General features: G+C 47.6%; 1 protein-coding gene across 4 annotated transcripts in view; it reads left to right on the plus strand.

Annotated features, from left to right (window-relative positions):
* Positions 1–25,849, plus strand: part of DGCR2 (DiGeorge syndrome critical region gene 2) — a 69,090-nt gene that overhangs the window by 24,885 nt on the left and 18,356 nt on the right. For 2 of the 4 annotated variants that reach the window (XM_060121699.1, XM_060121701.1), the window contains exons 2-5: positions 7,319–7,441; positions 22,128–22,253; positions 22,973–23,183; positions 24,933–25,009. In XM_060121699.1, the coding sequence (XP_059977682.1) occupies positions 7,319–7,441; positions 22,128–22,253; positions 22,973–23,183; positions 24,933–25,009 (537 nt within the window). Of the gene's footprint in view, positions 1–7,318; positions 7,442–22,127; positions 22,254–22,963; positions 23,184–24,932; positions 25,010–25,849 lie in introns of all 4 variants that reach the window. The other 2 variants (XM_060121698.1, XM_060121700.1) reach the window with 1 other exon arrangement.

Raw genomic sequence — 25,849 nt, forward strand, 5'->3', positions numbered from 1 at the left:
CTCTTTCTCCTTTCTTTTTTTTTTTTTTTTTTGCGGTACGCGGGCCTCTCACTGTTGCGGCCTCTCCGGTTGCGGAGCACAGGCTCCAGACGCGCAGGCTCAGCAGCCATGGCTCACGGGCCCAGCCGCTCTGCGGCATGTGGGATCTTCCCCGACCGGGGCACGAACCTGCATCCCCTGCATCGGCAGGCGGACTCTCAACCACTGCGCCACCAGGGAAGCCCTCTCCTTTCTTTTAAAGGGTTTTTTAAAAATTGTGGTAAAATTCACATGACATCAGGTCTACCACTTTAACCATCTTAAGTGTACAGGTCAGTGTGAGTACATTGGCAGTAGTGTGCAGCCATCACTGCCATTCATCTCCAGAACTTTTTCATCTTCCCAAACTGAAACTCTGTCCCCATCAGACAAAAGCTCCCATCCCCAACCCCCGGCCCCTGGCAACCTCTTCCACTTTATGTCTCTGTGGATTTGACTGCTCCAGGGACTTTATGTACGTGGAGTCGTACAGTACTTGTCCTCCTGTGTCTGGCTTGTTTCACTGAGTATAATGTCCTCAAGGTTCATCCACATTTTAGCATGTCAGAATTTGCTTCCTTTTTATGACCCAGTAATATTCCATTGTATGGACAGGCCACAGCTTGTTTATCCATCATCTGTTGCTGGACACCTGGGTTGTTCCTCCTCTTGGCTCTGGTGAGTCATGCTGCTGTGAGCATCAGAGGACAGGTGTCTGTGAGTCCTGGCATTCAGTTCTCTTGGACACATACCTAGGAGTGGGATTGCTAGCTCCTATAGTAACTCTGTGTTTAAGCTTTTTTTTTTTTTTCCTTATATTGGAGTATAGGTGATTTACAATGTAGTGTTAGTTTCAGGTGTACAGCAAAGTGATTCAGTTATACATATATCCATTCTTTTTTCAGATTCTTTTCACATATAGGTTATTACAGAGTATTGAGTAGAGTTCCTTGTGCTATACAGGAGGTCCTGGTAGTGTGTATATGTTAATCCAGCCTCTTAATTTATCCCTTCCCTTGACCTTTCCCCTTTGGTAACCATAAGTTTGTTTTCTAAGTCTGTGAGTCTGTTTCTGTTTTCTAAATAAGTTCATTTGTATCATTTTTAGATTCCACATGTAAGTGGTATCGTATGGTATTTGTTTTTATTTGTCTGACTTACTTCACTTAGTGTGATAATCTCTAGATCCATCCATGTTGCTGCAAAGGGCATTATTTCATTCTTTTTTATGACTGAGTAATATTCCATTGTATATCTGTATCACATCTTTATCCATTCATCTGTTGATGGACATTTAGGTTGCTTCCATGTCCTGGCTATTGTAAATAGTGCTGCAGTGAACATTGGGGTGTATGTATCATTTCAAAGTATGGTTTCCTCCAGATATATGCCCAGGATTGGGATTGCCGGATCATATGGTAGCTCTATTTTTAGTTTTTGAGGAACCTCCGTACTGTTCTCCATAGTGACTGCACCAGTTTACCTCCCACCAATAGTGTGGGAGGGGTCCTTTTTCTCAACACCCTCTCCAGCGTTTATTATGTGTTTAACCTTTTGAGTAAATGCTTGGGAAGCTTGTGTTTACACAGTTTCTCAGCTTTAATTTCAATACAGTAAATATTGATAGATGTATCCCATATAAACAAAAGATGTTTGGTGTTCTCAGAATTTTTAAGAGTATAAAAAAGTTTTGAAATGAAAAGATTTGAGAACTAGTGTGAAAGAAGTTCGTGTTTTGGTGTTGTGGCCTTGCATGTACATGGTGAGGGCATGGATTATTTCAAAAAGCATCAACAATCCATTGGCTAGAGTAGCCAGCCAGGAGATAGTCATCACAAGAGGGGGCTGGGACAGGACCTTGGTGAACCCAGTAGTGAAAAGACGGGGAGACGATTTTTGAGCAGCTTTGTATGTGGCAGAAATTGTGCTGGATGCTTTGCAAGGGGACCCGAGAGGATACTGAGGAAGAAAGGAAAGGGAATGTTGATTTACAGCTGGAGTAACACCAGTGAGACCCTCGGGAATCCCCATCGGACACAGTAAGCAGCTGACTGTGTGTTGGTCCCCGCCCAGCATTCAAGGCAGGCTGTGCCACGTCCTGACTCTCCCTGCTCCATTGACCACACTAGCACAATCACCTGGAGGGTTGCCCAGCACAAAGTGGTGCTTGGCAAATATTTTTTGAATGAGCAATTCACATGTGTTAACCAGTGATTCACAGGTTGGATTGCTTTCTGAACAGCCCCTACACTGTGCAGGTGAGTCAGGAAGGGAAAGAACCTTCCCGGGGATATCAGAACTGATGACACTTCGTTAGCGACTTAAAGAACAGAGTAGTTCAGTTCGGCAGACATTCCGTGGACACGTCCGTGTGTTAGGTGCTGGGTATGGGTAGATTTATTTCGACACTTAACTCTAGAACAGCGTTTGGCAAACTGCAGCCTGCAGCTGGCTGCTCGTTTTGGTCTTCTTTTGTCTTACACGTTGCTGCATCTCAGTGGTTCACTCCTTTTTACTGCTGAGTAGTATTCCATGGTATGGCTCCACTGCAGTTTGTTTATCCATTCAGTTGTTCAGGGCATTTGGGTTGTTTCCAGCTTTTGGCTATTGCAAATAATATTACTCTGAATATGTCTCTGTATGGTCATATACTTCTCTTGGATAAATCCCTAGGAGTGGAATGACTGTGTCATATAGTACGTATATATTCAGCCTTTTAGAAACTGTCAAACTGTCTTCCACAGCAGTTGTACCATTTTTACATTCCCACTAGCACTGTAGGAGAGTTCTAGTTAACTCACATATTGTCAGCTCTTGGTATCGTCATTTTTCATTTTAGCCATTCTAATATGTAATGGTATCTCATTAGGACTTTAATTTGCATTTCCTTAATGAGTAATGATGTTGAGCATCTTTTTATGTGTTTTTGCCATCTGTATCTTCTTTGGTTAATTGTGCATTCTTTTTTTTTTTTATTTTTGGCCATGCCTCAAGGCTTGTGGGATCTTAGGTCTCCAACTAGGGATTGAACCTGGGGCCCTGGCACCCTGGCAGTGAGAGCACCAAGTCCTAACTACTGGACCGCCAGGGAATTCCCTAGTTAATTGTCCATTAAAATCTTTTGCCCATTTTAAGAATTGGGTGGGTTGTTTTCTTTTTATTGAAATATGAGAGTTCTTTATATATTCTGGATACAAATCCTTTATCAGATGTGTGATTTACAGTTCTTCTCTCCCAGTATGCGACTTTTCTTTTTATTCTCTTAACAATGTCTTTTGAAAAGGAAAGTTCTCTTTTTTTTTTTCTGTACGCGGGCCTCTCGCAGTTGTGGCCTCTCCGTTGCGGAGCACAGCCTCCAGACGCGCAGGCTCAGCGGCCATGGCTCACGAGCCTAGCCACTCCGCGGCATGTGGTATCTTCCTGGACCGGGGCACGAACCCGTGTCCCCTGCATCGGCAGGCGGACTCTCAGCCACTGCGCCACCAGAGAAGCCATGTTCAGATTTCTTAAAGTGGCAGCTGAGGTCATTGATTTGAGACCTTTCTTCTTTTCTGATATAGGAATTTTAAGCATTTAAAAAAACTTATTTGTTTGTTTACAGCGTGTTGGGTCTTTGTTGCTGCACGCAGGCTTTCTCTAGTTGCCGCGAGCAGGGGCTACTCTTCGTTGCGGTGCATGGGCTTCTCATTGCAGTGGCTTCTCGTTGTGGAGCATGGGCTCTAGGCGCTCGGGCTTCAGTAGTTGTGGTGCACGGGCTTAGTTGCTTCTCGGCTTGTGGGATGTTCCCAGACCAGGGCTCGAACCCGCGTCCCCTGCATTGGCAGGTGGATTCTTAACTACTGTGCCACCAGGGAAATCCCCTGATATAGAAATGTAATGCAATACATTTGCCTCTGTGAACTGCTTTAGTTGCATTTCACAAATTTTCATTAAATTAAAATGCTTTCTAATCTCCCTTTTCATTTCCTCTTTGACTCATAGGCTATTTAGAAGAATGTCAAGTTGTTTTCTATATAGTTGGGGGATTTCCCAGACATCTTTCTGCTGTTGATTTTTAATTTAATTCCATTGTGATCAAACAACACACTTAAATTTGAACCTTTATGAATGTATTGAGATTTGTTTTATGGCTCATATATTTATCTATTATGGTGAATGTTTTGTACGCATGTGAAAAGAATGTGTATTCTGCTGTAGTTGGGCAGAGATTTCTGTGAATGTCGGTTGGGTCCAGCTGGTTGATAGTGTTGTTCAGGTTGTCTGTATCCTTGCAGATTTTCTGTCTGCTTGTTCTATCAGTTATTGAGAGAAGGGATTGAAGTTGATTGTGAATTTGTCTATTAGCAGTTACAGCAGTTTTTCCTTCATTTGAAGCTCTGCTATAGATGCAGAGACATTTAAGGTTATTATGTCCTTTATCACTATTAAATACCTTCTTCATTTATCGTAATATTATTTGCCCTGAAGTCTCCTTTGTGTGGTATTAATACAGCCACCCCTGGGACTTCCCTGGTGGTGCAGTGGTTAAGAATCTGCCTGCCAATGCAGGGGACACGGGTTTGAGCCCTGGTCTGGGAAGATCCTACATGCCGCGGAGCAGCTAAGCCCGTGCACCACAACTACTGAGCCTGCGCTCTAGAGCCCACAAGCCACGACTACTGAGCCCGCATGCCACAACTACGGAAGCCCATGCGCCTAGAGCCCGTGCCCCGCAACAAGAGAAGCCACCGCAATGAGAAGCATGCCCACCACAACGAAGAGTAGTCCCCGCTCACCGCAACTAGAGAAGGCCCCCACGCAGCAACAAAGACCCAACACAGCCAAAAAATAAATCAAAAAAAATATATATATATATACAGCCACCTCTGCTTTCTTTTTTTTTTTTTTGTGGTACGCGGGCCTCTTACTACTGTGGCCTCTCCCATTGCGGAGCACAGGCTCCGGACGTGCAGGCTCAGCAGCCACGGCTCACGGGCCCAGCCGCTCCACAGCATGTGGGATCCTCCCGGACCGGGGCACGAACCCGTGTCCCCTGCATCAGCAGGTGGACTCCCAACCATTGCACCACCAGGGAATCCCTCTCTTTTCATGCATGTGAGCATGCCATATCTTTTTCCATTGTTTCATATTCACCTATTAGTGTCCTTATATAAAGTGGGTTTCTTTTAGACACATGTAGTTTCATCGTGCTTTTTTTACTTATGTAACAAATTCTGCCTTTTAATTAGGGTGTTTCGATCACCCCATATATTTATTGATCAGGCAAATTTAATTACAGTCTGCCATTTTGTTGTTTGTTTTCTATTTGTGCCAACCGTTGTTTCCTTTTCCCTTTGTTTATTCTTCCTTTGGGTTGAGTATGTTTTGTTCCTTTTGTCTTCCTCGTTGGCTTATTTGCTGTAGCTCTTGTGTTAGTTTAGTGATATTCAGCTTTAACTTATCACATTCATGAGACAGACCACTTTACCTGTAGTGTTAGAGCCTTTAAACGGTATGCTTTAGTTTCTCCTTTCCCGGCTTTTGTGCTGCTGTTGTCACAATTTTACTTCCACTCAGGTTATAAGCCCCACAATGGAGTATGTGTGCATTTGCTTTAAGTGCCTCCAGGTTGGCAGTCTTCTGTTTTTTCCTCTCAGAACTGAGAAGTGTTCCACCATCTTCCAGCTTGTGTTGTTTCTAGTGAGAAACCTGCTGTCATCTTTACTTTGTTTTTCTGTGCATCATGTCTTTTTTATCTGCTTTTAAGACTTTTCTCTTTATTGCTGGTTTTAGGCAATTTGATTATGATGTGCCCTGGAGTATTTTTCTCTCTATTTCTTGTGTCTGTGGTTCATCGAGCTACTTGGATCTGTGGGTTTATAGTTTTCATCAAATTGGGGAATTTTTCTGCCATTGTTTCTTCAAATATTTTTTCTGTTTCCCCTCCGTGTACATGTGTACGGGTGGCTTGAAGTGGTCCCAGAGCCACAATTCATTTTTTTCTAGCCTTCTTTTCTTTCTGTTTAGAGTTTCTGTTGTTTGTGCAGTGTGTTTGTATCTCTCACAGTAGGTTTCTTTCTTTGTGTCTTCCATATCTCTACTTAACATGTTTAATCTTTCCTCTAACTTCTTCAACATTTACAATACAGTTATAATAATTCTTAATGTTTTTATCTTTTCTGTCATTTCTGCCATTTCTGGATTGATTTTTTTTCCTCCTCATTTTGGTCATAATTTCCTGTTTGCATGTCTGGTAATTTTTTTATTGGATGGCAGACTATGAATTTTTTTTTTTTTTTGCGGTATACGGGCCTCTCACTGTTGTGGCCTCTCCCGTTGCGGAGCACAGGCTCCGGACGCGCAGGCTTAGCGGCAATAGCTCACGGGCCTAGCCGCTCCGCGGCATGTGGGATCTTCCTGGACCGGGGCACAAACCCGTGTCCCCTGCATCGGCAGGTGGACTCTCAACCACTGTGCCACCAGGGAAGCCCAGACTATGAATTTTGACTTTCTGAGTTCTGCATATTTCTGCATATTCCTATAAATATTCTTGAGCTTTGTTTTAGGGTGTGACTTGGAAACAGTTTGGTCATTTCAGCTCTTCGTTTTAATCTTGGTTAGTCAGGACTAGGGCAGCATTCAGCCTAGAGTTAATTTTTCCCCACTAACCAGGCAAGACTCTTCTGCATCTTGACCCAGTGCCCCATGAATTAGAAGTTGTTTCCAGTGTGGATCCTGAGAACAGGTGCTTTTGTGGCTCTGATGAGCTTCAGTTATTGTTATTGTTCCCTCTTACCCCAAGGATGGTCTCTCCCCGGCCGTGCCTGCTGATAGCACACCTGAGAGCCAGGGCAGGCGGGTGGCAGGAGCTGGCTGACCCCAGCCTCAGTCAGGCCCTTCGGTATCGAGTTACTCACTGTTTTGTCTGTCCCCTATTATAGTTGCTTCCAGAAACCACTTCCTTAAAGCACAGGTCTTGTAATGTCACTTACTGGTTAAATCACCTTTGCTCCATACAGCATGCGACCTGAAGTTCAAAATACCTTCCTCCCCCCCTTCCCCGTGGTCTCCGTTCGTGGCAGGCTCCCCTGTTCCTCCCTTCCTGCGCCATCCTATGCACTTTGTGAAGCCTCGGGAGCCCCGTGCCCCCACGTCATCCAGGCAGTGGCCTGAGGCCCTGGGTGGGGGCGGCCTCTCCCCCTGCATTCACCTAGCATGCTGGCACCTCTGTCTGGTCAGTGTCTGTGTCAGCCCTGCCCCGTGTGCTCAGAGGTGCAGGTGGCACCGCATCCTCAACGGCCTCTTGCCTTTGGTCCCACAGAGCTGCGGTGCAACCCAGGCCAGTTTGCCTGTCGCAGCGGCGCCATCCAGTGCATCCCCCTCCCCTGGCAGTGTGACGGCTTGGTGACCTGTGAGGATGAGAGTGATGAAGCCAACTGTCCAGGTGAGTGTCAGGCCGGGGGACGCGTGTGGTGGCCGCCCTCCCCTCCTCCCTCTCTCTTTCTGTGTCTCTTTTAAAAATGCATGCCCAGTGCCGCAGGTCCCAGTGTGGCCGGTTGCAGGGCCAGGGCCATGGGGGGCATGAGGGGGCCCAAGAGGCCACATTTGGGGGCACCGCGGCCCACAGCGAGCCCCTGTGTGGCAGCCCTGGTGACCGGCCGTGGCCCTCTTGCCATCCTGCCCACTTGGGCCCTGGAGACAGGGGTGGATGCCACACGAAATCTGAGTTGCAGCTCCTTTGCTCAGTTCTGCCCCCGTCCCCTCGATTAGGGTTGCCCCCAAGAGCAGCGTGTTCATGGCAGCCCTGGCTCTCAGCTTGGTCCAGGGTGTGTGCATGTGCCTGTGACACACACACATCACACACTCATCCGCTGAAGACCTGGGTGTCGGCTCAAGGTGTTGGACAGTATCTGCCTGTGAAGGTGACTGTTGAGAGGCGACCCCTCCCGGTCATCCTGGATCCTGTTCTGGCTTGGCTATCTCTTGCATGTCTCTGGTTGAGGTGTCTGTCTTTTTGGTGACATTGGGGATAGTGGCGGCCAGGCTGGGAGCCTCCAGGGCAGGCCCATGTCTGGGAGCCCACCCAGTCATTGAATATCTTTGTGGGTGCGGGGTGCAGGCAGGGTCTCAGCTGTGACCTCCCTGATGTGGTGAAGTTTAAGTAAATCCATGGAAAGTCCTAGACGTGCTAGGTCTGGCTGCTTTTGAACTTGGACTGCAGGACTTCTTGAGTGACCACAAGAGTTTATTTCATTGTCCTGCTAAAAGCCTGCTAAAATTATAACAAAAGAGTACAAAATATGTAAAACCACAGGGACCAAGAAAATGGGAAAAGATGACACAGTAGATCAGTAATTTCAGCAGTATTTTGGGGAGGTAGAAAGCAGATGGTGTGTCCTGGGCCTTCAGGACAGTCCCTGCCTTTCAGGGGCTGGAGCTGTCTTACCCAGACCCCCTGCCAGAGGCTTCTGGTGTTGTTTAGCCCCTGAGATGCATTCCTGTGACATTTGGAAGGTGGAAGGTAAGGGGCCCCTTCTTCCCCTGGCCACAGTGTGGGTGTGTGGGCTCAGACAGTGGGAGCGTGGCAGGGCTGCAGAGTGGTGGTTGTCCCAGCAGCATTTTCTGCTCAGCGGTGGGTGGCAGACTGGCCTGCTCGCTCTCAGCTGCAGCACAGAGGGGGCATTGACGGTTAGAGGTGGCCCATTTTCTTTGTGCACCCCCCAGCCTTGTCAGTTGTTTGAAAGCACAAATTCCCTTTGTGTTGGAAATACCTATGTGGTCCCTGCTCTCCTGAGTGAACCATGTCTGATACAAACGGGAATGTAAAAGTTTTACTGGAGAAGAATTCACAGCTTTATTAAGAGACATTAAAGAAGACTTGAATAAGAAGAGACAGGGTGTTCTTAGCAAGGAAGTCTCAGTGTGGTAAAGCTGCCTGTTCTTCTTATATTGATCTGTGGATTCAGTGTTCTGGGAAATATGACAAGTCAGTTCTAAAACCCGTGGAAGGATAAAGTTCTGACATCATTTGTCCACTTTGAAGAAGAGAAAGAAGCACACACCAGCCTTGCCAGTGCTGAGGCTTCCTTCACAGTTGGCTCAGGGATTGGCTGGTGAGACAGAAGAGCTGCCAGAAATGGACCAGAGAAACTTGATTTGAGACAGAAGTGGATTACCCGTCACTAGACAAAGGATGGAGTCCGAAAGGAATGCCATCAGATCCCTGATGAACAGTGTTGGTTTCAGGTTAATTGAAGAAAAACTCCTGGAAGACCGTAGAGGAGAATACCTTTATGACTTTGGTAGGGAAGTTTTTTTTAAGTCACAAAAAAATGTTAACTCTTAAATAGAAACGACCAGTCTTACCAGATTAAAATTAAGGTCTCCCCTTTATCAAAAAGCCCCAATAAAGAATGTGAACAGACAAGTACAGAGTGGGAAGCCTATAAAGGATTATAATCCAGCGTGTGTAGAGGACTCCTGCGGATGGACAAAAGACGGTGAGGCATGTCAACGAATAAGAAAAACGAACAAGAATGGTGGCTCAACACATAAAGAGATGTCCTACCTCATTTATTCAGAGGCGACAGTGAGCTCCCACTTTGCAGATACTTAGATTGGCAAAACTGAGGACGTCTGACAAACCCGGGTGTTGGAGGTCTTTGGGCTGCTGGTGAGAGGGGTGCACTGACACACCCACTTTGGAAAACAGGCATTAACCTGCAAAGCTGAACATCCTCATATTCTGTGATCCAGGATTGCCATTTGGGGGAAGCTCTGGAGAAATTTTTGCAGTGCTGTTCATACTAATGTACAGCTTGGAAACAACCCAAATGTGTGTTCACATAGCGGAGTATTTGACCCAGCGACAGCAGGTGCCTGTTAGGTTCCTGTAGCAACATGGAAACTTTTTTTTTTTTTTTTGCAGTATGTGGGCCTCACTGTTGTGGCCTCTCCCGTTGCGGGGCACAGACTCAGGACGCGCAGGCTCAACGGCCATGGCTCACGGGCCCAGCCGCTCCGCGGCATGTGGGATCTTCCCGGACCAGGGCACGAACCTGTGTCCCCTGCATTGGCAGGCGGACTCTCAACCACTGCGCCACCAGGGAAGCCCAACACGGAAACCCTTAAAGCAGGATGTAGGTGACAGGGCAAGTTGCCCCAAAGTACACACAGTACAGTAAAGACAAGCATAACTGAGCACCATCTCATTTTCAGATACATCTGTGTGTGGTAAACCAAGAGGAAGAAAGGCTGAACAGCCCAGATACACAAAACCCGGGCTTCCGGTTCCTCGCTGGTGGGAAGACAGAGGTGTCAGCCTGGGAGAAGCAGACGTCGGGGTGCAGCCCTGTAGCAGATGACCGACTTAGTGGGGGCTGGGGGTTCATGACGTACTTTATTACTAGGCTTTACATCTTACATAAGTGCTGCATGTACTCTTTGGAATGTTTCAGATATTAGACAGCCTTGTTTGTTTTTTAAGAGAAGCCAATGGAAGGAAAGTGAAAACTGATGTGGCAGAGAAAATGCAGCCGCGGGCCTGCTTGGGGGAGAGAACACCAGGAAATGAGCCAGTTTGCCCAGCAGGCCCTAAATGCCCAGGCTGGTGGGCATCTGGCTGGGGGTGGCTGGGCTTCCTCACTTCCTCACTTTCTCCACGGAGCTAGATGACTCTTCCATGGCAGACATGAAGCTTATTTTCCAGGCTTTGGCTGTCCAGTATGGTAGCCACGAGTTACGTGTGGCTTCTGAGTGCCTGAAATGTGGCCGTTTCCAACTAAGATGCACCACAACTGTGAAGTATACACTGAATATCAAAGAGTTAGTACAAAAAAGTAAAACACCTCATTAATACTTTTTAATATTTATTACATGTTGAAATTATAGTACTTTGAATATATTGGGTTAAATACAATTATTAAAATTAATTTCATCTCTTTTGAAATGTGGCTTGCATTATATTTGTTAGATAGCACTTGGACTTACAGTCTGCAGAATAGGAGGTACCAGGCCCAGCAGAGGGGAGCCATGGAGGTGGTAAACAGAGGAATTAAGAGAAATTCTCTATGGGGACAGATGAGACCCTTGACCATATCTTCTGCCCTGCTCCCCAAATGGTCTGTTTCCTCAGGCAGGGGGTTGCCGGAGTCTTTTCTGGAGAAATTGGTGCATCATGGATGAGGTAGAAGCGGTATCAACAAGCTGGAGGGTTCTCACCTTGAACTCACCTGAACCCTACCAGCACCTGGCCCACGAGTACCCACAGAGCCTCTGGCAAGCTGGACCGCCTTGCTCTTAAACATGAAAGACACCCAGTGCTCTCTAGACTCTGGAAGAAAACAGCCACGGGATGCTCCCTGGACTCTGGATAGAGCATCCTAGACCAAAAGGACCAGCACAGAGTGGCTGAGGTAGCTAACTCTGCTGTGTGTAAAATAGCAGTTAGATGTGGGGGCTCAGAACCAAGCTGCCTGGGCTGGTTCCCCGCCTCCGCCTCCTCCGGCTGTAGTCCTGTGGGCAAGATGCTTTTTGAACTTCATTGTCCTCACCTGTGAGACGGGGGATAATAGTGCCTACCTTAGGGTTGCTAGAGGATTGATGTACACAAGGTGTGCTTAGAGCAGAACACAGCACTCAGCAATCACTCACTATATGTTAGCTCTTATTTTATTAATTCAGGGAGTAAAAGAAAACTTTAGCAATATATTCTTCTTGTTTTTTTTGTGGCTGTGCTGCATGGCATAGCAATATATTCTGATGTCAGCAAAATGGCTGTCTCAGAAACTTCAGACGCCCATTCTGCCATGCATACATTCAAAAAGCAACTAGAAGATGGCTAAAATAACTTCATGGAAGCTCTGGAAAACGGTCAAAGTCTGTAGCAACCATGGGAACACCCAATCAGGAAAAAGCCACATTCAAGTGGTAGGAAATATCATGGCATTTTTACTCACCCTTGGCCCACTTCCTCCCCCAGTGGCACAGCACAGTCTAAAAGAAGCAACAACCCAATTCCAAATTCCTTGCCTCCAACCAGAGGGAGCAGAGTGACCTTATTTGCAACATTCTGACCTGTCTGGGGGCTGCCTGAGGGACTGATGTCTGTTTTTTCTGACTTGGAACTCAGATAGGGAAAAATTACATAGTTTGGATCTCAGCCAGCAAAAAACTGCAGAAAGTGTCAAGCAATGCTCACAAAAACTGGGTACAGACCTGCAGGTGCCTGGGGTAAGGGACTGTGGGTGGAGGAATACAATAGTACGTCCAAGACCCTGAGAAGCAGGTGACTGGCTCTGGGAAATTAAGACATTTTAAAGCAGGCATATATACTTAAGAATCAAAAGAAGTTCACACACAGGACCAGACACAATGCAAGTGTAGAAAAGGCCTAAGAAGACGTTAAGCCTTCACCCTGAGCTGTTCTCAAGGCTTAGAATAAACCCTGCTAATTAATGAAGGTCTTCCCCAATACAGAGCCAGTCTGCAAAGATTGGGAGAGGATTTATTCAAATGCCTGATTTTCAACAACAAAATAACAGACATACAAAGAAGCAGGAGAACACAGCCCATTTGAAGGAAGAAAATTATGTGGCAGATACGATCCCTCAAGAAACAGTGGGCCTCAGACATACTAAAGAAAGGCTTTAAAGCTACCATCTTAAGTGTGCTCAAAGAGGTGAAGGAAAATATGGACAAAAAACTAAACTGAATTGAAAACTTCACTAGAAGCAGGCTCCAACAGGCAGAAGAAAGACTAGGTGAGCTTGCAAACTGAACATTTGAAATTACTGAGTGTTTGGAACAGAAAGAACAAAGAAAGGTGAACAGAGCCTTGGGGACTTGCAGGATCACCCAACAACAACCAACAGAATGCACATCTTTTTACTCAAATGTACATTTAACATTCTCTAGGCTAGACCATATGTTAGGCCACAAAATAAGTCTGAACAAATTTAAAAGATTGAAATCATATAAATCACAGTGGAATGAAACCATAATAGGTATCAACAGTAGAAGGAAAACTGAAACATTCACAAATACATGAAAATTCAACAGTATACTCTTAAACAGTCGTGAGTCAAGAAGAAATCACACAGGAAATTAGAAAATATCTTGAGATAAATGAAAATGAAAAGAACAAACCATAGACTTCCCTGGTGGCACAGTGGTTAAGAATCTGCCTGCCAATAAATAAATAAACAAATAAATTTATTTAAAAGAAAACAACAAACCAAAACTTAGAGGCTGCAGCAAAAACGGTACTAAGAAGGAAATATGTAGCTGTAAATACTATATTAAGAGAGAGAAAGAGAGTGTCAGCTGGAGGGAGGGAGGAAGGGTCTCAAATCAACAATCTAACTTTACACCTTAAGGAAGTAGAAAAAGAAGAACAAACTAAACTCAGTGCTAGCAGAAGGAAGAAAATAATAAAGATCAGAACAGAGGTAAACAGAATAGAAAAACAATGGAGAAAATCAACAAAACCAAAGGTCAACAAAATTGACAAACCTTTAGCTAGATTGACTAAAGAGAAAAGACTCAACTTCTTCGTAGAAACACCGAATGGCTAATGATGCCACTGCTGTGGAAGGGCCCAGAGGCCGTGGGGGCCCTGAAATGGGGAGAAAAATAAAGTGAGTGAAGCCGGGAAAGAAAAAAGAGAGTAAAGACTCAAATAACTAAAATAAGAAATGAAAGTTGAGGGGACTTCCCTGGTGGTCCAGTGGTAAAGAATCTGCCTTCCAGTGGGGATGCGGGTTCGATCCTTGGTTGGGGAACTAAGATCCCACATGCTGCAGGGCAACTAGGCCCACGCGCCACAACTACTGAGCTTGCGCGCCTCAACAACAGAGCCCACCTGCTGTAAATTGCAGAGCCCACACACTCTGGAGCCCGCGCGCCACAGCTAGAGAGAGAAAACCCGCATGCCACAACTGGAGAGAAGCCTGCGTGGCAATGAAAGATCCCATATTCCTCAACAAAGGTCCCACGTGCCGCAGCTAAGACCTGACGCAGCCAAAAAAAAAAAAAACAAAAGTTGGGACATAGGGGCTTACACACTGTGATCAAATGGATTTATTCTTGGAATGCAAGGGTGGTTCAAAAAACTAAAATGTGTAATATACCACACTAGTAGAATGTAGGAAAAAACACATGATCTTCTTGATGCAGGAAGAGCATTTGGCCAAATTAAACATTCTTTCATGGTGAAACACTCAACAAGCTAGGAATAGAAGGAAACTACCTAAACATAATAAAGGAGGAGCTTAGTGGAGGAAGAGGAGCTGGGAGTCTACCATCCCCTCCTTAAATAAAGAACCATGACTTTCAGCTGAACTGGTGTCCCCCATACCAGAGACCCCCTGTTTTACTTTTTTAGTAAATCACCCGTGTTCTGCTAGGGTGAAGGAGGGGCAGGTTTCCTGAGCACACCATGCAGGGGTTGGGAGCTGGGTGTGTGGACTGCCTTCTCCCTGATTTTTTAAAAAATTAATTAATTAATTTATTTTTGGCTGCATTGGGTCTTCATTGCTGTGTACGGGCTTTCTCTAGTTGTGGTGAGCGGCAGCTACTCTTTGTTGCGGTGCACAGGCTTCTCATTGTCATGGCTTCTCCTGTTGTGGAGAATGGGCTCTAGGTATGCGGGCTTCAGTAGTTGTGGCACACGGGGTCTAGAGTGCAAGCTCAGTAGTTGCGGCACATGGGCTTAGTTGCTTTGCGGTATGTGGGATCTTCCCAGACCAGGGATCGAACCTGTGTCCCCTGCTTGGCAGGCGGACTCTCAACCACTGCGCCACCAGGGAAGTCCCTGCCTTCTCCCTGATTTAATACGAGAAATTTCATATCTCCAGAAAAGGCTTGAGAGTAGTGCAGTGAATAGTGCAGTGAACGCTCCTGTAGCCCTTACTTGCATTCATCAGCCATTAGCATTTTGCTACAGTTGCTTTCTCTATGTACATTTTTTTCTGAACCCTTTGAGAGTATATTACAGATATGATATTTACCCCTAAATATTCAGCATCTTCTGAGAATGAGAACAATCCACTCTAACCACAGTACAATTTTCACATGCAAGAAACTTACTATAACACTATTATCTTATATATAGTCCATATTGAAATTTTTTTCAATGGTCACAAAAGTGTCACTTAGAGGTTTTTTAAACTTTTAAGTCCAGGATTTAGTCAAAGGTTACATGTTGTATTTTCTTGCCATCTTGCTCTGTCCTTTAGTCAAGAGGTGTCCCCAGCCTTTTTATTTATTTATCATTTATTTATGTTTTATAAATTTATTCATTTATTTTTGGCTGCGTTGGGTCTTCATTGCTGAGTGCAGGCTTTCTCTAGTTGAGGCGAGCGGGGGCTACTCTTCTGTTGCGGTGCATGGGCTTCTCACTGGGGTGGCTTCTCTTGTTGCGGAGCACGGGCTCTAGGCGCGCGGGCGTCAGTAGTTGCAGCATGTGGGCAGTTGTGGCTTGCGGGCTCTAGAGCACAGACTCAGTAGTTGTGGCGCATGGGCTTAGTTGCTCCATGGCATGTGGGATCTTCCCAGACCAGGGCTCGAACCCTTGTCCCCTGCATTGGCAGGAAGACTCAACCACTGCGCCACCAGGGAAGCCCCAGAAAACTTTTTTTTAAATCATGAGTTCGTATTTGCTGTACCTCCGATTCTAATCTAGACTTCCTCCTCTCCTCCCCCATCTCATATTTGTACCTCCCTTTCCCATAAGAACGAACCCTGGTTCCCAGCACCATCTGTATATGTACTCATTTGGCCAATTCTAAAGTACACATAAAAGAGTTTTGGAATTACTGCTCTTGTACCACGACCAAGAACAAACCTACTAACTAAATTCTAGGATTTCTTCTCAGTTCTTTATGATGTTAGACTGTGTTGCACTGAGGGGGTACAGTCATTGTCTAGTCAGAAGCCACCGGATTCATTCCTGTTTTTCTTCTGTGTGATGTGTTAACGTCTGAATGTTTGCATTCAGTTTTAGGACTTTGCCTCCTCATCTTCATTTATTTTTTAATTGAGATATAAATCATGTACCATAAAATTTATCCCTTTAAAGTGTACAATTTCATGGGCTTTAGTGTATCCACAAGATTAACTGATTTTTTTTTAGAATATGTAAAACATTAGCAAGATTCAAAACTTGTAACTGTATAAAAACATACACTTAGAAGTTCTATTTCCCTTTACTTGTTTCCACCATATCCAATAGGCCGCTAGCTTGATTGGTTTCTGGCCTATCTTTTCTGAGTTTTGGGCATTTTTTTGATTACAAAAATAAGCAAATGTGTGTATATTTTACTATTTGTTTCTTTTTCTTTACCCTTTCTTACATAAAAAAAGTGTCTTACTGTGTGTACTTTTTGCCCTGATTTTTTTTCTTTTTTAATTCAGTAGAATATCCTTAAAATAACTCTGTATTAATTCATAAAGTTTTTTTTTTTTTAAATTCTTTCTTACTGTTATATTGCTCTCCATCTTAGGAACGTACCGTATTTTATTTAGCCAGTCTCCTATGTGTGGGCCTTTAGGTTGTCCTCATTAGTTTGCTATTAAAAATAACGTCACAGTAAGTAACCTTGTGCGTATGCGGGGTTATGGGGGGGGCTTTTTTGTTTTGGAGGGAGTTTTGGAGATGTATCATCAGTGTAAATTCTTAAATGTCGGATTGCTGGGTCTAAGGGTCAATGTATATAGTTTGCAAATTTCTTACTTTGCCCAGCTGCTGGCCTAGGATTTAGCTTTCTAGGCTCAAATAAATTTGGAGTGATTTACTTCTAAAATAAGACAATTTTGAGACTGACAAATGCTAAACTGGATGGTATACTGGGACAGTGGGCATAACCAGGCATTTTAGGACATGTGGTCACCTTCTCTACGTTATCACTTGTCCTTCTGTTTTCCAGTTGTTGTTGTTTTTTTTTAATAAATTTATTTATTTATTTTTGGCTGTGTTGGGTCTTCATTGCTGCGCGCGGGCTTCCTCTAGTTGCGGGGAGCAGGGTCTGTTCTTCAGTGTGGTGTGCGGGCTTCTCATTGCGGTGGCTTCTCTTGTTGTGGAGCACGGGCTCTAGAGTGCAGGCTCGGTAGTTCTGGCACACGGGCTTTTAGTTGCTCCGCGGCATGTGGGATCTTCTCGGACCAGGGCTCGAACCCGTATCCCCTGCATTGGCAGGCGGATTCTTAACGACTGCGCCACCAGGGAAGTCCTGTTTTCCAGTTTTTAGAACTTTGTCATTCTCTTAACTGTTCTGTTTGTCCTAGTGACTGCCTTTTTAAAAATCCTGTTACTGGACTTCCCTGGCAGTCCAGTGCTTAAGACTCAGTGCTTCCACTGCAGGGGCATGGGTTTGATCCCTGGTTGGGGAAGTTCTGTATGCCGCACAGGGGGGCCAAAAATAATAATAATAAAATAAAATCCCATTACTGTTGTTTTAATGGGTTTCAGAGAACAAGGTGTGTTTGTTCAATCTGATATCTTTAACCAGAAGCTTCAAAAATGTTATTAATCTGGGATTTTTATATCCAGAGAAGTCAATGATATATGAGGATAAAATAAAGAAATTGTAGATATGAATAGACTCATAAATGTTGCTATACCCTTTCTTAGAAAGATGTGATCTTGTAAAAGGAGAGGGTTAAGCAAGAAAGAAGATGACCTGGGGTCCAGGAAACAGGGTCCCAGTGCAGGAGGGTAGCAAAGTGGACCCGAGGATCACAGCCAAGCCCCAGCCCAGAGAGCGGCCCATTCAGCCTGGAGCTGGAAGGTAGGCAGGGATTCCAGGAAACAAAGTGGAGCCAGGTGGCTCTGACACAGTGTTTTGAGTGTTTAAAATTTTTACTGTTAGCCTTTGTTATCTGCTGTAGTAGCTGAAAAAATCAGTGGTTGATATACAGAAAGCTAAGAAAAATTTAAAACCGATGCAAATATTAACTCCAGGAAAAAAGAAAGTTGTTAGAGGATCGAAATAACCTTAGTATGCTATTTGGTTCACAAGTGAAGAATACTTACATTATTACATTATTCTACTGACTTTAGTTTTGAAATTGATGCTGCTCTGTTGGGAAGGTAAGAGTGTATGTGAGCTAATAATAAGCCTGTACCTGCCTGACCTTAAGTCAGTGGGTAACACTTAAAATTGATAACACTAGAAATAACAGGGTAAACCTATTATTCGGAAATATAGACATAACAGAAGAAATAAGTAAAAATAAGTAATTCTTTTTAAACTACCGGAAGAAGTAAGAAAAAATAATTTAAAAACTATCTGAAGAATTTTCTGTGGGAAATGGGATTAGGAGCAGGGGGCTGGGGGAGGGGAGGCAGGATTTCTATTTCATCCTGTGATGTACATACCTAAGAATTGAGAAGACCTTGAGGGAGGAGCCCCACTCAGGTCAGTCTGCTTCTGCCACAGCACTCCTGGCATCTGAGAGCTGTGGCCACAGGTGGAGTGTGCCTGGGACTGGTGGCTTCAGCTTCTGTCCCAGGCAGTAGCAGAAGGTAAAATGTCCCTTCTGTGAACTTGTGCCCTGAGACATTCATGGACCTATAGGAGCCGCAGGAGGGAGGCAGATTTTGAACTTGAAACTTACAGGGCTGTGTTTTTGCAGTTAATCTCTGTGTACCGCATATACTGTCCACATGGGTATAAAATGGGAAGACAGAGTGCTCATGTTGGCATGTCCCTGATGGAACAGAGACAGAGATGGTGGTCCCTGGGGCTCCCCCAAACCATCAACCTTTAGCCCAGTGAGATCCCCCTGAGCGACATGACTGGCCCCAGCTGTGGGGAAAGAGAATCAGTTTAAAGAACGTGTTCAGCGTAACGGAAATGCTATTAGTAACTGTATTTCCTGGCTCTCTGGTTTTAGAAATCCTGCGTTGGTTAGCAAGTATTGGTTAACTTAGAGACATTTGATTTTTGACCATGATTCTAAACCTGTTTGGTGTGAAATAGGACAGTGACATGTGTCCCGACAGCTCAGAACACTGAAGAGGCTCCAGTCTGTCCTGCCCTCTCCCTCATTCGGAGACGTTACAGGCTCATCTGGACAAGTTTTAAGTTTCTGGAAACACAAATTAGAATCACTCACATTTTGTCCTTTATTTGCACATCATCTTCTTTTCCGGCCACTTGCTGTTGGGAGCAGCAAGCAGGACACTGCCTGCCCTGACTACTGACTCAGATTCCCCGTTGGACTCGAGGCCTCCAGCTCTTGCTGCCCTGATCTCCAAGGGCACACGAGGGTCCTGAGGCGGGACACTTCTCCTCTGAAGCAGGTCTGTCACGGCCTTGCCTGCCTCCCCATCTCAGACATTCCCTCTTCTTCAGATTTTCAGTAGCGTTTCAGCCGGGTCTCCTCCTTGGGCTCCCATTCTGAAGTCGGGGGACGGACATCTGAAGAGAGAGGAGCACTCCTTCGGAGACGTCAGGGCTGGACTCAGGTTGGGTTCCAGGCTTGGACTCATCCCCGTCCCCACCACAGGGAGTGAGAGTGAGACCTCCCACTAAGGGGTCAGGGCCACCTGCTGCCGGGTGCCTGGGACAGTGCCTAGAGCTGCTCTGGGGCGTCTGCACCCTGAAACCCGCACTCTGGGGCTGGCCGCACACCCTCCAGCTGGCCGCCGCGCTGTCTGGGGCTCAGAGAAAACTCCTTGTCAGAGGTGGTCCTAAGAGTGCTGTAAGGCTGCTGATCCAGTGAACTCTGCCTTCCCCAGCCACCCTCACCTCTTGCTTCTGGCCCCCAGGACACTCAGGGGGCCTGTGTCTGTTGGTGGGTTTCGGTGGCAGCATGTAATGGACGCTGAATAATGAGTGATGAGGGGGTGGATGTGGGCGTTTGGATATGAAGGAAAATGGAGTAGAGAGGAAGGCTCAGAATTGCTGCCTGAACCACAGAGAAGCCTGCTCATCGCAGAGCAGCGTCCTCCACCGCCACCAGGCTTTCTGGTTACTTTACTGTGCTGTTTCACCTGCCCCCCCACCCCCTCCCCGGGCTGCAGATGGCTTCACTGCGGGCAGCATCCTGGCCACCTGGTGTTCGGTGCCCCCGGCAGAACCGGTCCTTTTCTTTCTCTCCCCTCTGCCCTAGATTCCTTGTCCCTCTGTGAGCAGTTTGACCGGTTGTATACCAGGTGCCCAGGTGCTGTGCTTGGTCTGGGGAAGAGGCCAAGACCAAGTGGAACCACAGGTCTTGCTCGTTTGAGCAGGCAGAAGGGAGGTGTGAAGAGCAGGCAAAAGGGAGGTGTGAAGTGCAGGCGTAGCGAAATATGCTTCAGCTACACCCAAGCTGGTCTTCAAGCTTGTCGCAGGCATGCCCGGTTTTGGCCTTTGCCCAGGCTGCGCCCTCTGCCTGGGAGGGCTCTGCTCCCCTCCCTCCTTATCCCTCAGCCCAGTGGGGATCTGCCCACTCCTCTGCCTGGCGCCCTGGAGGGACAGAGGCAGGGGCTTTGCATTGTCTCCTCCGGGGACCGGGAAGTGGTGGTTCTCAGACATGTGCACGGGGCACCCCAGTCCCAGAGAGCTGAAGCCGTCCCACCCCAGGGCAGTGTTTGAAGAGGGCAGCTTCTCTAGGTCTTTGCCTGGGGTCCAACTTATCTCAGGCACTGGGAACACATTTTATGTGTTAGAGTGATTGGCAAGCTGATCCCATCACCTGCCTGGGAAGGGACTATGGAAACTCCGAGGAAATACTCTACTGAGTAGTTAGTGGAAGAGGGACAAATCTGCTAGGGTCTCAGAAGGACACACATGTGCTTCTTCTACAAAAATTAGGAAATGCAGGCAGCTCCAGCTTGGAACCTTAGGAGTTGTGGTAATTAAAGAAATCGATTCACAGATGCTGAGCAGCCATTGAAAGTGATCTTCACTAAAGAATATGGAAAGCTGTTTATAGTCTTCAGCTTGCAAAGCAAATCATAAAATAGTGCTTGACGTGATCCCAATAGTTTTAAGGATTTGTGTAGAAAGGAGAGATTGGAAGGGCAGCAACCTCTAGAATAGTACAGTTTATCTGTTTCGTCTTTTCAAACTTTTGTATTTCTCAAATATTTTACATTGAATATGTGTTATTTTATAATGGGAAAAAATAAAGATGATTTATTAAATAAAAACAGTGTCAGGGAATTCCCTGGCGGTCTCCTTTCACTGCCAGGGCCCAGTTCGATCCCTGCTGGGGAATTAAGGTCCTCTGCCCCTGCCCGCAGGTGGGAGAGGTGGGGACTGCCCGTTGTCATGCCATGCCCCTACCACGCCCATCGCCCCACCTTGGCATGCGCCACGCCCCTCCTGGGCCACACTCCACCCACTACCCACCCCACCACCCCCGCCTGGCCTGAGGTTGTTGAGCCAGCTGCAGGCAGGTGTCTGTTGTGTCTGCGAAGTCGTGCAGACCAAGTTCATCGCCTGTGCTGACCCTGTACCGGTATCCTCCACCAGGCGCCCCCCAGCAGGCAGAGCGCAGAGGCCCCTCGGAAACATAGCCCCTGGCTCTCTCCTGCCTTGGGTAAATCTCCTCACTTCTCTGGGTCTCCTCTCTCAGACCTGCGAATTACTCTTGGACCACCACACGTAAAGCTAGCATTCTTCCTCACCCTGAGCTTTCTGGTCACACTTTAACCATGCTCCAGGCCTGCTGCACACGAGGGCCTGTGCCAGGTGCCCTGACCCTGGCCTTGAGGCTGAGAGAGGGGCAAGCAGACAGAGAGGGCCACACACAGCTAAGAGGGGAGGCTCCAGGTCAGTGGGGGAGCAGCCTGGACTCTGCAGAGAACCCCCTGGGGCCAGGGATGCAGGAGGGTGTTAAGCAGGAGTGGCTGACCCTGTGATGTGCTCACAGTAGCCTGTTAGAAAATGCAACTGAGAGTCCCCATTTCGTAGTCATAATGAAAAATGAAGACTGCCCAGGCGTAATTTCAGCAAGAAGCTCATGTAACCCATTTGGCATGAACGGCACGTTTTAGAGTTCTAAAGAAAACCTGAATAGATGGAATCTGTGCTTCCTCCTCCCTGCCCTCCCAATCCCCCCGCCATCTGACTGTACCGGGGTTCACTTTGGCGTCTGGCCCTCATGAGCAGTGTTGACAGCCACTCTCTCTCTGCTTTCAGAAGTGATCGGGGAGGCGCGTCCTTACCATGGGAAGGAGGCTGTGGATCCGAGGCCGGGGCGGGCTCGAGGCGGCGACCCCACGCACTTCCATGCCATGAATGTGGCGCAGCCCGTCCGCTTCAGCAGTAAGTTGCAGACCTGCCCTGTTCATGAACAAAGGCTCACCCCCCACGTGGTCCCTGGCTCTCCCATGCCACTTGGCTGTGCCGGGGTGTCCACCTAAAATAGCCCTTCAGGGCCTCTTTTGATGGGTGAAGCTGCACAATGACCTGCCCAAAGCCACCCAGCCCGAGTGAGGAAGCCATGACCTGAACCCAGGCTCTGGAACCAGGCTTCTTTTTTTTTTAAGAGATGGTTATTACCTTTGGGGGCTAAACTGTACCCACCCTTTTGTAGGTGGAGAAGCAGGCTCTCCCTCCATTTAAAAATTTTTTTAAATAACTAGTTATTTAATGAACTCTCTACAATATTAGGAGTTTAAAAGAGCAGAATAAATTTAAGGAAAATTGAAAGGCAGAAAAACCACAGCTGAAACCCCCTTCTGAGTAGACATACTTAGGTGTGGTGATGTAGTGGGAATGCTCACACTGCCAGCCTGAGGAGTTCTACCAGCTCATCAGCCACTTTACTCAGCGAACTCAGCGGCTGGTCTTCACTGCCCAGCGGCTACAGCCTCATACAACTGGGAGGCTTATGGTCTTGGAGGCAGAGCTCCCCTGTTGAGCCTCAGCTTCCCCCTTCTTGGGTGGTTTCTGAGCTGCTTAGATGCAGCATGTACAATTGCATTTTGGAGTGAGGATGCTAACTTGGGGGACAACTCCCCGCCGTCCTTCATGTTTCCTAGGGAAGTGCCCAACAGGGTGGCACCACTACGAGGGCACGGCCAGCTGCTACCGAGTCTACCTGAGTGGGGAGAACTACTGGGATGCTGCACAGACCTGCCAGCGCGTGAACGGGTCCCTCGCCACCTTCTCCACTGACCAGGAGCTGCGCTTCGTCCTGACCCAGGAATGGGACCAGCCCGAGCGGAGCTTCGCGTGGCAGGACCAGCACAAGTGAGTCCGGGGTGGGGTCCGGGGCCTGTGGAGTGCCAAGGCCTGCCTAGCATGATGGCCTCCAGGACGTGGCCTCTGGCAGCCCGCAGCAGCCCCGCCCCCTGGAAGCAAATGGAGATGGGGGTTTAGGGTAGGTGTTGCGACGAGGCAGGGTCTCTCAGAGGGGCAGGGATGGGCTGCCACCTTGTGTCACCTTGAGCCAGTCCTTTTTGTTGGTCCCCCTGTGTGGGTTCTGCTGCAACTGCAGGGGGTCTGGGCCTGTGTCAGGAGGGGCTGCTCCACATGGGGCTTCGTAGGCCTGGTTCGCGGGCCATGCAGGTAGGTGGGGCGATCCTTCTGAGAAAGTGGGCTCTGCCAGGCCCATGCTCAGTGCCTTCCATGGGCCCACTCGTTCAGTCCCCCAGACACCACAGGGCCCAGGGTGGTGACCAGGGCACGTATTAACTGGGGTGTGCCAGGTTCCAACCCAGGCAGTCTGGCTCTGGACCTGGCCTAGACCCCCAGGCTCCACAGCATCAGAGAGCAAGTGTGGAAACTGGCCAACTGCCGGCCTCTCCCAGGCCCAGCATTCAGGGGGCTTTGTTCTGGGGTCAGATGTGTGCTGAGGACCCCTTCCACACTGCCGGGGCCAGCAGTGGATCACAGGGTCACCATACTGCCAGTGCTCCCTCCGCATGATGGCAAAGGCTGCCACACTGCCATAGGAACGCAGTGACCGTGGCAGGTGGAGGCTCCACCGTTATGCCCTGTGAGCTTGGCAAATCACCAAAGTGAGAAAGATAACTCCCAGCTCGCTGGGTGGTTGAGTCCTTGGAAAAGGGAAGGGTGGGAATGTGCCCTCAGGATGGGCACATGCATGGTGGGGGCTGGAGGGGCAGAGTGGCACCCACGGCAGCTGGGGACCCACTGATGGACATCTCCAGAGCTGGGAGGCTGCGGTCGGGAGCACCTGCTGGGTGGGAGGCTCCAAGGGAGGCAGTGTGTGCTCATAGGGGTTGTCTTTTATTGAGGTGTAATTCACATGCCATAAAACTCACCCCTCAGAGCATACTACTCTTTGGTTTTAGTGTATTCACAGGTTTGTGTCCACCAAGAACTAAATTGATTTTACTTAGAATGTAAAAGCTTTATTGGTTCAGCTAATAAGAAGAGTCTTGGCAGGAGTCACCCGAGATAAAAACTTTTTCTGACTAGTGAGTTTATTATTTAGAATTTTAATGCATTTTATTAAAACTAAGTATCAAAACTTTCAAAAATCATTAATGCCTTTGAAGCTCAATATTTTAAAGGTCAATGTAACTATTAAAAATGCACACATTCAGGGACTTCCCTGGTGGCACAGTGGTTAAGAAGCCACCTACCAATGCAGGGGACACAGGTTCGAGCCCTGGTCTGGGAAGATCCCACATGCCGTGAAGCAGCTAAGCCCGTGTGCCACAACTACTGAGCCTGTGCTCTAGAGTCTGTGAGCCACAACTGCTGAGCCCCCGTGCCACAACTACTGAAGCCCTCGCACCTAGAGCCCGTGCTCTGCAACAAGAGAAGCCACCACAACAAGAAGCCTGTGCACTGGAATGAAGAGTAGCCTCTGCTCTCTGCAACTACAGAAAGCCTGCACACAGCAACGAAAACCCAATGCAGCCAAAAATAAATAAATAAATAAGTTTATTTTTTTAAAAAAAACATGCACACAGTGGTGCCTGCTTCCCCCTGTCCCACTGAGGTCTCCTGCGATCTGTCTTCCTGCAGGTTGTGGGTCGGCTACCAGTACGTCATCACTGGCCGGAACCGCTCCTTAGAAGGTCACTGGGAGGTGGCATTCAAAGGTAAGGCTTCCTGGTCCTTCAGAAGAGTTGTTGGGCTTGAACCTGGGGGGCGTCATCCTGACAAGGGCAACTATTGCTAAGCTCTCCACTCCAACCTTCTCCCACCCGGGTGCCCGGTGCGGGGCTGTGTGGAGGATTGGGCCCCAGACCGGGGGAGGCTGTGATGGCCCAGCCCCGGTCAGGCCCTTCCGCCAGACCCAGGTGGGGCTTGGCCTCCTCCGGAACCTGTGGTGGCTTCTGCCTTGGCCATTTCTAGACTGTCCACCCTCGTTTCAAAGTCCACAACTTTAATTGGAGCATAAAAATGAGCAGAGTGTGCAGCGGACATGAACTCAGGCCAGAGAGGGAGGGACAGGCTTCCTAGAACAGGGAAGGTCAGAGTTAGGGTCCAAAACATCCTGGAACCGTCACGCAGGTGGAATTAAAATAGATTATGTGAGTGTGAGTATGCATGTGTGAGCGTACATGTGTGTTGCTTTAACTACCGAGGTGACGTCAGGAGCCATGTGAGCAGCTGCGTTCCCACCCGCCCGTGGTCACCCCTCCTGTCCCATTGCCCGGGTGCTGGCAGGTTCCTCCACCTGCCACCCGAGCCACATGCTTTGCCCTGTCCCTCCCTGGGCCTCTCCTGTTAGGCTGCTCCTTGGGCCTCTGGCTTGAGCTTGGGGCCAGTTCCTTTTCCCAAACACATCCCAGTCCTGCTGTTGATGTGTCTCTGAGGACAAGTGAGGGCTGGTGAGCCTGGGGATCCCGGGCTGCTTGCTCTGTCACCTCCCTGTGGAAAGTGAAGGGACGTTGCACTCGGGCAGAGCTCACTTGTCTCCCAGCCTGGGGGACCTT

This window comes from Lagenorhynchus albirostris, chromosome 14 (genome assembly GCF_949774975.1).
Source record: "Lagenorhynchus albirostris chromosome 14, mLagAlb1.1, whole genome shotgun sequence".
Lineage (NCBI taxonomy): Eukaryota > Metazoa > Chordata > Mammalia > Artiodactyla > Delphinidae > Lagenorhynchus > Lagenorhynchus albirostris.